This window comes from Leptodactylus fuscus, chromosome 3, assembly GCF_031893055.1.
Source record: "Leptodactylus fuscus isolate aLepFus1 chromosome 3, aLepFus1.hap2, whole genome shotgun sequence".
Lineage (NCBI taxonomy): Eukaryota > Metazoa > Chordata > Amphibia > Anura > Leptodactylidae > Leptodactylus > Leptodactylus fuscus.
The window spans coordinates 25,756,703-25,770,138 of record NC_134267.1 but is presented as its reverse complement, the minus strand read 5'-3'; the positions used below and the strand labels follow the sequence as shown (position 1 = coordinate 25,770,138).

At 46.3% G+C, this 13,436-nt stretch overlaps 1 protein-coding gene across 1 annotated transcript; it reads right to left on the bottom strand.

Annotated features, from left to right (window-relative positions):
• Positions 1-2,981: 2,981 nt before the first annotated feature.
• Positions 2,982-12,100, bottom strand: RRP36 (ribosomal RNA processing 36). Its single transcript, XM_075267266.1, has 8 exons — positions 12,034-12,100; positions 9,797-9,968; positions 6,597-6,729; positions 6,421-6,487; positions 5,682-5,786; positions 4,766-4,840; positions 4,568-4,685; positions 2,982-3,853 (listed from the first exon to the last, which is right to left on the bottom strand). Exons 2-8 carry the CDS (start codon positions 9,936-9,938, stop codon positions 3,720-3,722), a joined length of 774 nt encoding a protein of 257 aa, XP_075123367.1. The 5' UTR covers positions 9,939-9,968; positions 12,034-12,100; the 3' UTR covers positions 2,982-3,719.
• Positions 12,101-13,436: the final 1,336 nt, after the last annotated feature.

Sequence of the window (13,436 nt, the reverse complement as noted above, 5' to 3'; positions counted from 1 at the left end):
ATCATACCGTATATATCCTAATACTTGAACATACTGCCACGTATATCATAATACAGGCACAGAATGCTATGTATATAATAATAATACATGTTATTTCTATAGCGCCAACATATTCCGCAGCACTGTACAATGTGTAGGGTTCAAATACAGACAGAAAGATACATAACAAAGAAAGTCATTTCACACAATGGGACTGAGGGCCCTGCCCGCCAGAGCTTACAATCTATGAGGTAGAGGGGGTGACACAAGAGGTAGCAGGGGCGGTATTGCTTATACAGGGGTCAGACACTTCTGTAATAGAGGTGACTGTCATTACACAAACATAAAACTGTATGAGCCGTCACCAGTTGTGTCCTGTAACATGTGGATGGAGCTTGAACCTATAAAGTTAGCCTGATAAGGCATCATATCATGTGGGGTAATGTGGGAGCGGGGACAGAGGAGGGTTAAATTTTGGGGATTCTAATTATAGAACGGAAGGGTTTACGTTAGACATTGTGACAGGCCTGTCTGATAAGATGTGACTTTAGTTTGCGTTTGAAACTGTACAAATTGGGAGTTAATCTGATTGTCCGGGGTAGAGCATTCCAGAGAAGTGGTGCAGCTCGGGAGAAGTCTTGTATACGAGCGTGGGAGGTTCTGATAATAGAGAATGTAAGTGTTAGGTCATGGAGTGAACGGAGAACACGGGTTGGGTGGTAGACAGTATATATATATCTTCTCTCGTGTACAGAACAAGCTCAGTCATGGCTTAGGGGTTGATAGGGACATCCTGCCAAGTCGTTTAATCTCAGCTGGCTCCTTTCTTTCCTATAACATGTAAGCTCTTATGGTCACATGGGTCTTCACTCATTTGGGGTTAGACCTTAGGTATCATGGTACGGCCTGTTTACCATCTGTGACCCCTGGTGCTGGTAGTATCATGGTACGGCCGGTTTACCATCTGGGACCCCCAGCGCTGGTAGTATCATGGTACGGCCTGTTTACCATGTGTGACCCCAGTGCTGGTAGTATGGTACGGCCTGTTTACCATCTGTGACCCCCGGCGTAGATAGTATCATGGTACGGCCTGTTTATTATCCATGACCCCCAGCGCTGGTAGTATCACGGTACGGCCTGTTTACCATCCGGGACCCCCGATGCTGGTAGTATCATGGTACGGCCTCTTTACCATCTGTGACTCCCGGTGCTGGTAGTATCATGGTATGGCTTCTTTACCATCTGTGACCCCCGGTGCTGGTAGTATCATGGTACGGCCTGTTTACCATCTGTGACCCCCGATGCTGGTAGTATCATGGTACGGCCTGTTTACCATCAGTGACCCCCAGCGCTGGTAGTATCATGGTACGGACTGTTTACCATCTGTGACCCCCGATGCTTGTAGTATCATGGTACGGACTGTTTACCATCTGGGACCCCCAGTGCTGGTAGTATCATGGTACGGCCTGTTTACCATCAGTGACCCCCAGCGCTGGTAGTATCATGGTACGGACTGTTTACCATCAGTGACCCCCAGCGCTGGTAGTATCATGGTACGGACTGTTTACCATCTGTGACCCCCGATGCTTGTAGTATCATGGTACGGCCTGTTTACCATCTGGGACCCCCAGTGCTGGTAGTATCATGGTATGGCCTATTCACCTATATTGCACACCACAGCTCTCAGGCTTCGGCTCTATTCACACCACGTTTTTTATATCCATTTAGTAGATCTATTTAATGGATACTAAAACCAGACACAAACAGATGGATGAGCACCTGGATACAAGAGATATATAACCGTATATACCGTACTTCTGTGCTGTCCAATGAAAACAATATTTTTTTCTTCTTTTTTTCACATTGATCGTTACAGCTGTTTATTTGTGTCTGTTTTTGGCCTCCGTTATCCCCCCGGATCTGGTAGTCGGACAGTTTGAGGCCATCAGGGGTTGTCCAGAAAACAAACATTTTTAATTTCCTGGAGACTGGGGAAGGTGGAAAAAAATCTAATAGGCCACAGTCTGGTTCCTCCGATGCTGCAGGGTTTGTTTCGGGAAAAGTCCTCCCCCAACCCCACATGACCGCTGAGGTCAATAAGAAGCTTCAATGACAAGGAAAGGTGACATCCTGTGTACTTTCCTTAGGCTGCTGATTGGCCACAGAGGTTTGTACTTGTGTTAAAAGGGAATGTGTAATCAGAACCAGCATATCACCCAGCCCTGCAGATAGATAGGTTAGTGTCACCACAACCAGCATATCACCCCAGTCCTGCAGATAGATAGGTTAGTGTCACCAGACCCAGCATATCACCCCAGTCCTGCAGATAGATAGGTTAGTGTCACCAGACCCAGCATATCACCCCAGCCCTGCAGATAGATAGGTTAGTGTCACCACAACCAGCATATCACCCCAGTCCTGCAGATAGATAGGTTAGTGTCACCAGACCCAGCATATCACCCCAGCCCTGCAGATAGATAGGTTACTGTCACCAGACCCAGTATATCACCCCAGCCCTGCAGATAGATAGGTTAGTGTCACCAGAACCAGCATATCACCCCAGTCCTGCAGATAGATAGGTTAGTGTCACCACAACCAGCATATCACCCCAGCCCCGCAGATAGATAGGTTAGTGTCACCACAACCAGCATATCACCCCAGTCCTGCAGATAGATAGGTTAGTGTCACCACAACCAGCATATCACCCCAGTCCTGCAGATAGATAGGTTAGTGTCACTAGAACCAGCATATCACCCCAGTCCTGCAGATATATAGGCTATAGTCAAGTTCTCATTTCTACAAGAATTTCCATATGGAGGTGGGCAGCAGTCTATTAGTCTTGTATGGTCATTGCTCCCTGTACATATATGGTGAGCATAAGGAGGAAGGCCTTGAGATAGTGACCCCAGCATCACAGCCCACATGGCCCTCTCAGAACTAGACATAAAAGACCCTCCTAATAGCATTGCCTAAAGAAAGAGAACCCAAGAGTAAAGCCTGTAAATGTTTATTTAATACATTACAGGAGACAGGTGACCACTCACCAGCCAGGTCTCCAGCAAATCTCAACCTCCCCCCACCCGGACGTCAAAGACCATAGAGACTGCTGTAGAGCAAGGCCTCTTATGTTCAGCGAGTTCCTCTAACCCTAAAGACAACAATCCCAGGAGGGAAAGGCAGACATTGCCATAAATGACCACATCAGAGGTGTCAACGGCCTCAGGATTGATGAGCTGTACCGAGATGGATTTCAGTCCCTGGGCGACATATCTGACAACACTGAATGGACACGGCTTATGGTTAGGATTAGTGTCAGATTTTTATAGTTGAAGTCGGAGAATTCCCCTTTAAGTCTTCCTCTTTAAAAATGGGAAGAAGTCACTTAGAGGTTGGTGGTCCAGAGTGGGCTACAACGTCACATGTCCACCAATGTTACTCTGCATCTTGTTACAGGAAAAGGAATGATCTGCGGCCTCACTCGTCGCAGAATATCAATGTCCACACAGTCATACAAGTCACATGTCATCTGCAGAACATCACACATTGTAGTGCGATGAGGACTCCACCCCTGCAGAGCATCACATTAGATGTAGTAGATCAAGAGGACTCCACCCTTGCAGAGCTTCTTTATGGAAATTTCCAGAACCTTTGCATGTCCATAAATGTTCTGGTAGAAAAAACCCAGCATGATATACAGATGAGCTGCAGAACATTGCACACAGGGCAGCCGCTCACCACAACTACTGCTGGCTGGGGAGTCGTCTTCTGTCTTTAACAGAGTTCCGCTTTCTCTTCTTACTCAAGAAATTCTCCACTTTTCCTTTTTTCTTCAGCTCTTGATATTTGTCTGCAAGTTCTAACTTCCGAACGTCACCTGAGGGTACAAGTAGACGGGTCAGCAGGTTATCACACAGTGCCGGCTCCTCCCATAATGTGACACGGATGTATTAGAAGGGGTGTTCTGACTTTCTAAGGGTCCCACAAACATAAAAAGCAATCACTCCCTTCCCCCTCGGGACCCAATTACTGACAGCGGCCGCTCAGGTCTTCAGTTTACAGGTGCCCCGGCTATTCGTGCCAGGTGACCGCAGCAGCCCTCATTGGTCACCTCTTCACAAATGTCACAGCATTGTGAAGAGGTCAATGCTGAGGCCTGTGATTGGCTCCAGTGGGCCCACTACTACTGATGAAGCCAGCTGAGTGGCCTTGTATACAGAACAGGTGACTGGAAACAGAGTCCTGGGCCTTCCCCTGACTGTAGTGAGTCTGCATTACAGGGGTTTTGCCATTACAGATACTTGTCCCCTATCCACAGGATAAGAGAAAAGTATCAGATCACTGGTGAACCCGACCGCTTGGATTCCCCTATGTCACAGCTCTGTTAGCAGATCTGACACATCGCCCCGCCCCCAGTGCACTTGTCACCTGTGTTTTTTAATATCCATGAAAGGTGACTATATTCTCGTTGCTTCATGAGTTTGTGGCCACACAATTATCTTTCCTCACAGAAGTCGCCCCACTACTAGTTGTTTGGACCTGACACTTGACTACTTGCGGTATTGTTTCTGCACTATATGGCGGCACTCACCTTTCTTAAGATAGAACGGCTTCTTCCCCTGCTGTGCACGTTCTCTCTGCTGTTTCTTAAACTCGGCCTGTTTCTCCCGGAGCCGCTGCTTCTGCTTAGCAGATTCTTCTTGCTGATCCTAAATATAACCACAAAGACCAATGAGGAGCCGATCTTGGGGGTCTTCCCCCCTCCCCTTCCTCTGGAACTGATCCTTACCATTCTGTGCAGCAGCTGTTTTAGCTGATCCTTCATTGCTGGGTCACGAGATTTCCGAAATTTCTTCTCTAAAACCTGTAAAATAATCAAAGAGATCAGTAAGGGATGCTCAGGGATCCTCCATATACAACCCCCTCCCACAAAGAATGGCAGAACTGTACTCTGTAGGTCAGAAATGTAGGAGTACGCGGCCCCCTGTTTAGTCTGCAGTAACTCTTACCCTGCGCCACCTGTATTCAAAGAGGTCTTACATGCTGTGTGGGTGACATCTTCTGCTTATTTCCTCTCTCATTTCATGGTTTATACCTATCATACTATATCCCCCTGCTCACCCCCTCCCCATTCTGCCTGTCCCCCAGATTGTACCTTCAGCTCAGTGTCCCTTATATACTGTATCCCCCTCCCTGACCCATTTCTATCTGCTCTGCCTGACCTCTGGAGGTCTGTATGGATTGTATCTTCAGCGTCCCTCATATACTGTATTCCCCTCCCTGACCCCTATGCCTGTCCCCTGGAGGTCTGCATGGATTGTATCTTCAGCGTCCCTCATATACTGTATCCCCCTCCCTCTGCCTGTCCCCTGGAGGCCTGTATGAATTGTGTCATCAGTGTTGTTTATATACTGTATCCCCCTCCCTGACTCATCCCTATCTGCTCTGCCTGTCCCCTGGAGGCCTGTATGGATTGTGTCGTCAGTGTCCCTTATATACTGTATCCCCCTCCCTGTCCCCTCTGCCTGTCCCCTGGAGGTCTGTATGGATTGTATCTTCAGTGTCCCTTATATACTGTATCCCCCTCCCTGTCCCCTGGAGGTCTGTGTACGTTATACCTTCTGCTTCAGTGCCGTACCCCTCCATCGACTCTCTGACCATCTTTATCTGCAGTCAGTTAGTAGGTGACTGAATATGAGACTCACCGCCTTCTCCTTCATCTTGATCTTATCTAGGAACTTGTACGTCTTGTCAAACACCTCAGGCTTAAATTCACCGGAGAGGTCATCGAACCGCGGATCGCGATGCATCTGTAAATGTAAACCACATTGCATTGTGAGACTAGCGACCAGAGTCGCTTCATCGTCCGTGTCCTTTCCCAGCCGCTGTTGTCAGCTGAATGATCTGTAATGACCCTCCATGTCTGACGGACGGTATAATAAGCTTTTCCTGTTCATGGGGGAAGTTTATGATATATATCAGCAGATATATAGAGGGCGAGGAACATCCATATCTTACATGTATACACCATATAATTCAATGGGAACTGTGAGCTATTTCTCCAGCAGGGGGTGCTGCAGATGAACTGACCTGTCTGCCATGTTGTCCCACAGGCTACAATTGATCACCAGGACCAGCAAATGGATAATCTGTGACCATCTTAAAGGGGATGTGCTGTTAAGGACACTTATCCCTGAGTCTACCCAGCAATGAGGAGAATGGGTAACTGAAGGTCCCCATAAAGTCTTCATGTGAATGGAGCACCAATACAGTGCAATCTCAGCCCCCGATGATCTGTGACCTATTCGCTATCCTATGGGTCGGGGATAAGTGTCCTTAATAAACACAACCCCTTTAATGTTGAGGAACCATCTAACAAGAAGACTGTGCAAACCAGATAGACCCTTCCAGAAGTAACAGCATGATATGGTGCAGACACCTTACCTTTTTCTTGGCCGGCACCACTTTCCTCAGGAATGGAACAGGTTTCTTAGAGGATATTTCCACAGGTCTGAAAACAAAAAGTGATAGATCATATATCTCAATGCTGATGTCTCCATACTGCGGCATCACAACCCGAGCACTGCACACCCGCACCTGGTGGACTACTAGGCACCTACCGACTCTTATCTTGTTTCACGCTGTCACCTGACACTTTTGCTTTTTGAGAGCTTTGAGCCTTTTTGTAGAACGCTTTAGTCCCCACTTTCTTCTGTAAACTGATCATCTCCTCAAAAGACATTGATGAGAAATCTGGTGAGGAAAATGAAAAGGTCAGAAACATGCAAGAAATGACCATGACAGGGACAGACATTAAGCAGTGAGTGCTGCAAAGAGGAGTAGATCAGACATGTAAAGAGATCAAAAACAGGACACACATAGATCAGACATAAAGCAGTTAGTGCTGCGAAGAAAAAGGGTAGATCAGACATGTAGGGGGATTGGGAGGACAGGACACACACAGATCAGACATGTAGGGGGATTGGGAGGACAGAACACACATACATCAGACATGTAGGAGGATCGGCAGGACAGGACACACATAGATCAGACATGTAGGACAGGAAAAATCACCAATAAAGAAAATTGCAGAAGACTATCACAATTCTACTGTTCTATGTAGATCCACAGGAATAAGAACCTTTCAATTTAGATGAGTTTTTTCTTTGGACTGTTTTCTTTTTGATCATAGAACATTAGAATTGTGATAGTCTTCTGCAATTTTCTTTATTCTTGTGTTTTTTACAATATATTAATTAACAAGAGGTTTCTGTATATGGGCCTCTCCTGTTGTTTTAATATACACATTTGTAGGGTGTTAGACTCGATATTGTATTGTATTGTTTTACATGATGCGGATTGGGATCCTCATGTTTCTTGTAGCTAGTGGCAGGTTAATACCAGCTGATAGAAAGATACAGGTGATTCTTATTGATGTCATTACAAGTAGCGTGAGGATCTCAACAGTTGTAGTTCAGACTCTGAGGAAGGAAGAGGTCCGAAACGCGTCAGTCTGACGCATCATGATTGCACTGTTTGTACCATTGCGTTTTATTAAGAAGATGTGAAAGAAGATTTTCCAATATATCCACCGTGGCCTTTTCCGGATTTGCTTTTATTGGTGATTTTTCATGTGTATCGCTCTGAACCGAGAGCGCATATGTTGTCCGAGCAAAGTCCTATAGAATGAATACAGATGGCAAGCAACTTATTTCATGAAAAGCGTGAGTGATTCAACCACAGTTGGGCTGAGTATTATCCTTTTTTCTTTGCTTCAATTTTCACTCATCGTATGTAGGAGGACAGGACACACATAGATCAGACATGTAGGGGGATTAGGCGGACAGGACACATATAGATCAGACATGTAGGGGGATTAGGCGGACAGGACACACATAGATCAGACATGTAGGGGGATTAGGCGGACAGGACACATATAGATCAGACATATAGGGGGGTTGGGAGGACAAGACACATGTAGATCAGACATAAAGCAGTGAGTGCTGCAAAGAAAAAGAGTAGATCAGACATGTAAAGAGATCAGGAGGACAGGACGCACATAGATCAGACATGTAAGGGGATTGGGAGGACAGAACACACACTGCACACACTGTATACACACTAATCAAATAAGCTTTATTGGGACCATCCAAATAAACATTAGTCATTGCCAAAGCAAATAGAGTGGTGGTTATGGGGGCTGTGAGTTGTGGGTATGGGGCGTACGTAGGGTGGATGGGTGATTAGAGGGGGCAGTAATGGGGTGTGGCAGTCCATGGGGTCTCATCTTCCCCCTCAGTTGGTGGCAGGTGGATGCAGGACATGGGCCTCGTCTTCTAGGGCCCCCTGGGTACAGTGTTAACATAGTCTGTTCTCCCGTGGCTTGTACGTCTGCCTGTGTCACCCCATCTCCATCATGTTGGCTGCTGAGGATGGAGCTATTCCCTTTAGCCTGTGGGTGTTAGGAATTCATCTTCTGCCCGGGTCCATGTCTCTAGGATTTGGATGTCTATGTTTTTTGGTCAGTCTATAAAGTCTGGATCGTTTGGCTTGGATCCAAAGGCTGAGGCGTTCAGCCCTTGTACGTTCCAGCTACTGATAGTCAATGATGTTATTTTGAAGGGTATACCTTGTAATGAGCCGTCCTGCAGAGGACAGGCTGGATTTTTGACTGGTGGCCATGTTGTGTCAGGTTACAGCAGGGTCTTTATCTCCTCTATGTCTGTATTGCTCTGGCTGGCCCAGAAGGCTTCTGCCATTGTTTATGGTGGTCCCGTTTCTAGTTTGTTGGGGGGAGGTGTGTTTGTGTTATTTTTCCTTACAGGAGACCTCTCCAAGGATTTTTGTATTGTATGTTAAGAGGGGGTATGGTGTTTGGGGATTTTGCCTGACAGGTGACTTCACTACAGTTTTTGTCTTCTATGGGGTCTGGGCCGGGGGTCTCTGCTGAGCACTAGGTCTTTAAATTCTTTGGCCAGAAGACTGACTCCTTGTTCGTTGAGGTGTTTGTGGTCGTATAGGTGGTACTGGTTTATGGAGCGGTGTTGTGCCAGGGTGATGCCTGGCATTGATCTGATTTTAGCAGCCAGTTCTGTGTTGATCTCCCTGATGATGTGTTCAGGGACGTCTTTTCGTGGGAGCAGAGAGGACAGGATGATTTTACAGCCCGGGAACTGGTGTTGTGCTCTCTCTGCTAGCTGGGTCAGCTGTCCCGCTATCTGTTGGTCCTGGAGGTTTTCTGTCCCTGTGTGTATGATGATGTGGTTGGGATTGCTGAAGAATGGATTGTTGATGACAGAGGTTGCTATTTCGATGGTTGGACAGTGGATTTTGACGACTGTTTTTCCTGGGAAGAGTCTTCTTATGTTTAAGTATTTGCCGTTGGAGTCTGTGATCAGAACAATATCTGGGCCCGGTGAGTTCTTAGTGGTGGTCAGCTGGGTTCCTGAGGCAGTGGGCAGCTCTGGCCTCTCCTGTGTTGCATTTCCTTCAGCTTTGTTGGTGTCCTGTCTGATGTCTGTCATGTTGTTCTCACCCCCCTCTTTCTCTGATCCTCTCTCTTGGGTGAGGCGTTGAATGTGTGATTTCAGGTCTGCTATCTCTCTCCACATATTTGCATTTTCTTGGTGAAGTTTGCACATTTTTTCTTTTAATGCTTTACCATTCAGACCGGTCGGCTCCACAGTTGTTTGGCTATATGCGCTGTTTCTTATAACCTGATGTTTTAAAATTGTGAAGTCACGCTCCAGTCTAGATAATATGTCAGTGAGGGTCTCAAGGGAGGGGAGCCCCGCACACCTAACACAACACTCCCCCCTACCTGTTTGGCTTAATTCAGCATCTTGCTCTAAACTGGTGTCGCTCTCGCTCTCTGTATCTGACGTCTCATCTTCAATGCTAGAGCGATCTGAGCTGTCAGTGACCGGCGTCATCATGTCTGCCCTGGGTTGGGATTTTTCCATCAGAAATGTCTTTCCTGCTCCTCTCTGCACCTGTGTATACAATATATGGGTATATATAAAATCCTTTAAGGGCAATTCAGCAAGTTATTTACTGAGTAAGGGGTAACTGCCTGGTTGTAAGGAGTTTGACCATGGAGACCCCAAAAAGTACAGCAACATTAGTCCCACCCAGCTGAATGTAGTGGCATCACTATTAGGCCCGGGCCCCACGTTGCGGAAACAACGCTGAATAAAATGCGCGGCGTACACACTGCAATTTCTACAACTGTTGCGGTTTTGTAAATCGCAGTAAGTCGGTTATACCTACAGAAACACCTGCAGTTTCCCTATAAGCTATAATGGAAGCAGAAAGTCCGCAGAGGAAACCTCTCTGTGAGAAGAGCTGCAGGAGAAACCGTTAAAGGGATTCTACCATTAAACTACCTTTTTTTCTAATTACCACGTCGGAATAGCCTTAAGAAAGGCTATTCGTCTTCTACCTTTAGACGTGGTCTCCGCCGCGCCGTTCCGTAGAAATACCGGTTTTAACCGGTATGCAAATGAGCTCTCCGCAGCAATGAGGGCGGGCCCCAGCGCTGAAACACTGATGAGCGCGTCCCCATTGCTGCCCCGAGCTCTTTCCTGCGCCGCCTCCTTGTTCTGCAGCAACTCCGCCTCTTCTGGCTTCTCTTGCTGTTCAATACAGGAGCTGGCCGGCGGCCATTTTGGGATGGCCTCTCTATGCTCCTGTATAGAACTACAAGAGCAAGAGAAGCCAGAAGAGGCGGAGTTGCTGCAGAACAAGGAGGCGGCGCAGGAAAGAGCTCGGGGCAGCAATGGGGACGCGCTCATCAGTGTTTCAGCGCTGGGGCCCGCCCTCATTGCTGCGGAGAGCTCATTTGCATACCGGTTAAAACCGGTATTTCTACGGAACGGCGTGGCGGAGACCACGTCTAAAGGTAGGAGACGAATAGCCTTTCTTAAGGCTATTCCGACATGTTCATTAGAAAAAAAGGTAGTTTAATGGTAGAATGCCTTTAAGTGTTGCCACCACGCATTATCCTGCAGCGCTTTTTTGGTGCTGTCCGGTACGTGAGGCCTTATTGTGTTATATATAGCATCAGCCAAACTCATATTATTAACACATTAAAGGGGCTCTATCAGCAAAATCCTGCTGATAGAGCCCCACATATGCCCCACGCTGGGCGGGTATTCAGGGTCCACCGTCTTCTTTATCCACGCCTCCTCTTCCTACGATGTCCTCGGGTCCCGTCTTCCTCCGGCGCTCGCGAGCAGACACGGATATAAAAAAAACTGGCCTACGCGCATGCGCAGTAGCCGTAGTAGAAGCCGCATGCTACTGCGCATGCGCCCAGGCCATTTTTTTTATATCAATGTCAGATTGCGAGCGCCGGAGGAAGACGGGACCCGAGGACATCGCAGGAAGAGGAGGCGTGGATGAAGAAGACGGCGCACCCTGAATGCCCGCCCAGCGTGCACGATGGGTAAGTAGAGCACATTCTTTTTTAGGGTATTATTTTAAATCAGGAGGGGGGGGGGGTAATTTAATATAACATTAGCGGTGCCTGAATGGCCTTTTTAAAGGCTATTCACGTATATGTGGGGCTCTAGCAGCATGATTTTGCTGATAGAGCCCCTTTAATGTCAGGATGCTGAGGCTCACAATATTTTGGATAAGGGGATCAGTCTCTGAACACACTATGGCCCTATATATGTATACTATGTATATATCTGCCCCCACATGGCTACTAAAGAGGGGCAGCGGGAACATGTGGCCCTGCCAATACATGGTTAAAGGGGTTACCAATCAAATACACTATATATATATATGTATATATCTATCAGTGTCATAGCTTTATCTAGAGGAAGCTCCTGGCGTGCCGTCTGTACACTCATTACTAAAGGGTTAAGCCTGTTTACACAGCGAGTCTCCTTGATTGCAGCTGCTGGCACATTTGCTCCCCCACCCCCCACTATGACGATCAGAGGCTATATATATATATATATATATATATATATATATATATATATATATCTATATCATACATCGGGGGTACATACAAGTAGGCAGATAAACATGAGCACGTGTTCTTACCTCACACTCGGATAACTTCTCCACGATCCTCCGGATAAACACGCGCTGCTCAGAACTTCCGGCGAAGTGAGTATCGGCGGCCAATAGGCGCTGACTTCACTGCGCATGCGTAGACACATTTTCCTAGAAAACAGGCGTAAGTAGCGTGATGACGTCACGGTCGCTAAGCGGCTTCGTTGTGACGTTTCTAAAAGTAACGTCACAGCTGCTGCTGTGTTCTGTATTTATTAGAGTAATATATACTACACACATACATACATACACACATATAGATCACATATTACATGTTATTACATATATTACACTATCATATATAATTATATTATTACATAATGATAGCACAACACATATATAACACACTTACTCTGAGTTCACACCAGCGCCTGAACTCCGTTTTCAGGTTTCCATTTTCTGCATGCAGAAGAGGGAAACCTGTCAGACCGGGTCCGGCACTGAGCGTTTTATGCTCTCCGCGACTAAACAGTTTTTTTTTTTTTTTTAAACTGGACACAGAGTACTGCATGTCCTACTCTGTATCCGGTTTTAAAAAACGGTTTTGCCGCGGAGAGCATAAAATGCTCACAGGCGCACACGGCTGGAGACTTTTCAAGCCCATTCAAAAGAATGGGCTTGAAACATGCCGGCAGGTTTCCGTCTCCTGCCCGTGTTTTGTGCAGGAAACCGAAACCTGCAGAACGGAGTACGGGCGCAGATGTGAACGAGCCCTTATATATCATATATACACTATTATAGATCATATATTACATATATTACACTACTATATATCATATATAGTTATAGCACAACACATATATAACACTTATAAATCACTAGCTGGTACCCGCGACTTCGTCTGCGGTGATTGTAGCAGTGGGTATATAGAGGCGCGGGTAAGGTTTTCGTACTGTGTATAAGGTATGGGATATGAAATGTAACTTTGTATCTTGTTTTTTGCTGTAATTCAGAGAATACGTGAGACTTTTGTGTTGAAGTTACTTTGTATTTGAGCTGCTATATATACGGTGTGTGAGAAACTTTACATAGTGACTTTGGGACAGAAGTATTTGAAGTTAACCCTTTCCCTCCGATGGCATTTTTTGATTTTTGTTTTTGACTCCCCTCCTTCTAAACCCCATAACTTTTTTTTATTTCTCCGCTCCCAGAGCCATATGAGGTCTTAATTTTTCCTGGGACAAATTTTTCTTCATGATGCCACCATTATTTATTCTATATAATGTACTGGGAAGCAGGGAAAAAAATTCAGAATGGGGTGGATTTGAAGAAAAAATGCATTTCTGCGACTTTCTTACGGGCTTTGGTTTTACGGCATTCAGTGTGCAACCAAAATGACATGTCCCCTGTATTCTGTGTTTCGTTACGATTCCGGGGATACCAAATTTATA

What these genes read in the sequence shown, in the direction of transcription:
- RRP36 (XM_075267266.1), bottom strand. Translation starts at nt 9,938, where the DNA reads ATGGAAAAATCCCAACCCAGGGCAGACATGATGACGCCGGTCACTGAC. An exon ending in GTGAAACAAGATAAGAGTCG is followed by an intron (nt 6,488 to 6,596) that starts GTAGGTGCCTAG and finishes TTTTGTTTTCAG; the next exon opens with ACCTGTGGAAATATCCTCTA. An exon ending in TGGTGCCGGCCAAGAAAAAG is followed by an intron (nt 5,787 to 6,420) that starts GTAAGGTGTCTG and finishes TTACATTTACAG; the next exon opens with ATGCATCGCGATCCGCGGTT.